At 55.0% G+C, this 2,383-nt stretch overlaps 1 protein-coding gene across 1 annotated transcript in view; it reads left to right on the plus strand.

Annotated features, from left to right (window-relative positions):
- Positions 1 to 2,383, plus strand: part of AP3D1 (adaptor related protein complex 3 subunit delta 1) — a 23,412-nt gene that overhangs the window by 7,506 nt on the left and 13,523 nt on the right. Inside the window, exons 7-9 of the mRNA XM_045300042.1 lie at positions 13 to 86; positions 632 to 1,110; positions 1,197 to 1,266. Of these exons, the coding sequence (XP_045155977.1) occupies positions 13 to 86; positions 632 to 1,110; positions 1,197 to 1,266 (623 nt within the window). The remainder of the gene's footprint in view (positions 1 to 12; positions 87 to 631; positions 1,111 to 1,196; positions 1,267 to 2,383) is intronic.

Consider the following 2,383-nt stretch of genomic DNA (forward strand, 5'->3'; position numbering starts at 1 on the left):
TCCACCCTGCAGTTTGGTGCTCTGACGCCGTTAGAACCAAGACTGGGCAAGAAGCTGATCGAACCACTCACCAACTTAATCCACAGGTGAGCTTGGCCTACCTGGGCCCACGCTGCCTGGGCCACAGCTGCTGGGTCAGGAGGAGCTGTGGGGGCTGCCCCTGGGAGAGTGGGCAGCTGTGGAGGGCACCCACAGGATTCCTCCACAGAAGCTCACAAAGGAAGCAGATGGGCGTCTGCCTCAGTTGTCAGGTGACCATCGTGGGAAGCCAGGGCAGAGGGCCTTGTGCGTTAAATCCCATGTTAGCACAGCAGTGGTGGGAAGGTGCGTGTAAGACGCTCAGTCTGGCGCTGTGTACTATGGTCGCATGGCTGCCTTAAGGGCTCCTACCATAGCTTCCTGATGGTCCAAGAGCTGTGTGGCCGGATCAGGGCTTTTCTGACCTGTCTGAACTTCCAGGGCTGGCCCTGGTGGTCAGGCTGCATGCATGAGTGAAGGAGCTGGACCCTTTGTCCTCATCCACATGGTGCCCTTGGGCATGTGGCCCCTGGGCATTGGGTGTCTCACTCTGCATGGATCCTGGGCCAGTGAGCTCCTATGCAGCCTCACATGCCTGTCTCTCCTTCTCTAGCACCTCTGCCATGTCCCTGCTCTACGAGTGCGTGAACACGGTCATCGCAGGTGAGCGCGCCTCCCGGCCAGTGGTCTCAGGGCTGTGGGGGTGGGCCGAGGCCCTCTGTGTAGCTGTGAGTGTGCACTGCACATCTAGAGAAAGCCCGGCTGCAGCGAAGGTTGTGCTGACGTGGACTTGCTCCCTAGTGCTCCTCTGGCCACATTCACTCTCTTCAAAGAGGCTCTTGGAGGCTGGGCCCTCTCACCCATACATGCTCATGACCTCTACAGACAGCATCACAGCGCCTAAAGCAGGGCAAAGGGGGATACGCACAAAGGTGGGGTTAAGGTGGAGGCAGGGCTGGGTGCCAAGCTGGGAGTTGTGGGTGCTGACAAGGGTGCACTGGGAATGCATAAGATTACACACCAAAAACAGAAGCAGGAAAAGTGAACCACCCAAACCATGGTGGCTCGAACAGGGCCAAACTACCCCTATGGGTTTCCAAAACGTTAACCTTTAGAAGCCTTGTCTTCCTCTCGTGGCACATGTGGTGGTGCCTGAAGCGAAACCACTGTCCCGCCAGAGCTCTTTGGAAGAAATTACAGAAGACCTACAAAGATGGAAGCCCAGCCCGTGTTCATCAACGGGAAGACGTAACGTTGTGAAAATGACAGTCGGCTTCAAAGCAGCATACCGATCGGTGCAAAGCAAGCCCTGTCAGAGTCCCGGTGGCCAAGGGGACTCAGGATAGCCAAACCAGCTTTGACAACAGAGCGGGTGGATCCATAGCTCCCGGTTTCAAACGTTATTACCAAGCTGCAGGAATCACAGCAGTGCAATCCTGGCGTGCGCGTGATCTTAGAGGCCAGTGGAGGAGAGTGGAGTTGACTGGCTCTCCGCATGCAGTCAGACATGTGATTGCCCACCATCTCTTGTTCCGCAGGCTGTCTTCTCACACTGTGTGGGTGGTGCCTTCTCAAGTCCAGCAGCTTCCCCTGATACCAACCACGAGGGATGGGGCTGGGTGCCAAGCTGGGAGTTGTGGGTGCTGACAAGGGTACACAGCACTGCCTTGTCCTCTACCTCTCGCTTCTATTGAGACAGATCACAAGGAATGTGATGGGGTCTCGGCCTCATGCCATATCCATACGTTAAAGTTGAGATGGCTCAAAGACCGAAACATAGCAGATAAAACGGTAACCAGGCACTAGGAAGAAAGCATGAAATAGATCTTTGAGCCCTTGGATTATGTCTTAGGTTCCCAAATTTATTTGGCCTACCTCTCCTTTTTGAGGAGTGGGGATTACTCCCTGGTAGTTTTTAGATTGTGCTATAATCCCATCGTCCAGGATGGAGTGGAGGCATCTGCTCGGCAGCCCCATCCCTCGTGGTTGGTATCAGGGGAAGCTGCTGGACTTGAGAAGGCACTACCCACACAGTGTGAGAAGACAGCCTGCGGAACAAGAGATGGTGGGCAATCACATGTCTGGTCTATAAAGAACTCCCAACAAAAAGCCAGCCTGCTTCGAATATGCTCAACGAACTTGAAAGGCGGCATCTCCAGAGGGTGTGTAGCAGTGGCCAACAAGCATGTGAAGAGATGGTTAGCATTATGCACCGTGGTGGTTACTGGACATGGGGGTCAGTGGGCCCTGACTCTTAGCCATCCACCTACAATGGAAGGAAGCACTGCCTTGTCCTGTACCATCCTCAGGATGGTCGCTATAGTTGGGCCGATGACAGCAGCCGCAGGGCAGTCTATCTTGCTGG

This window comes from Echinops telfairi, unplaced genomic scaffold, assembly GCF_000313985.2.
Source record: "Echinops telfairi isolate 266 unplaced genomic scaffold, ASM31398v2 ScPeMD7_7459;HRSCAF=8497, whole genome shotgun sequence".
NCBI lineage: Eukaryota > Metazoa > Chordata > Mammalia > Afrosoricida > Tenrecidae > Echinops > Echinops telfairi.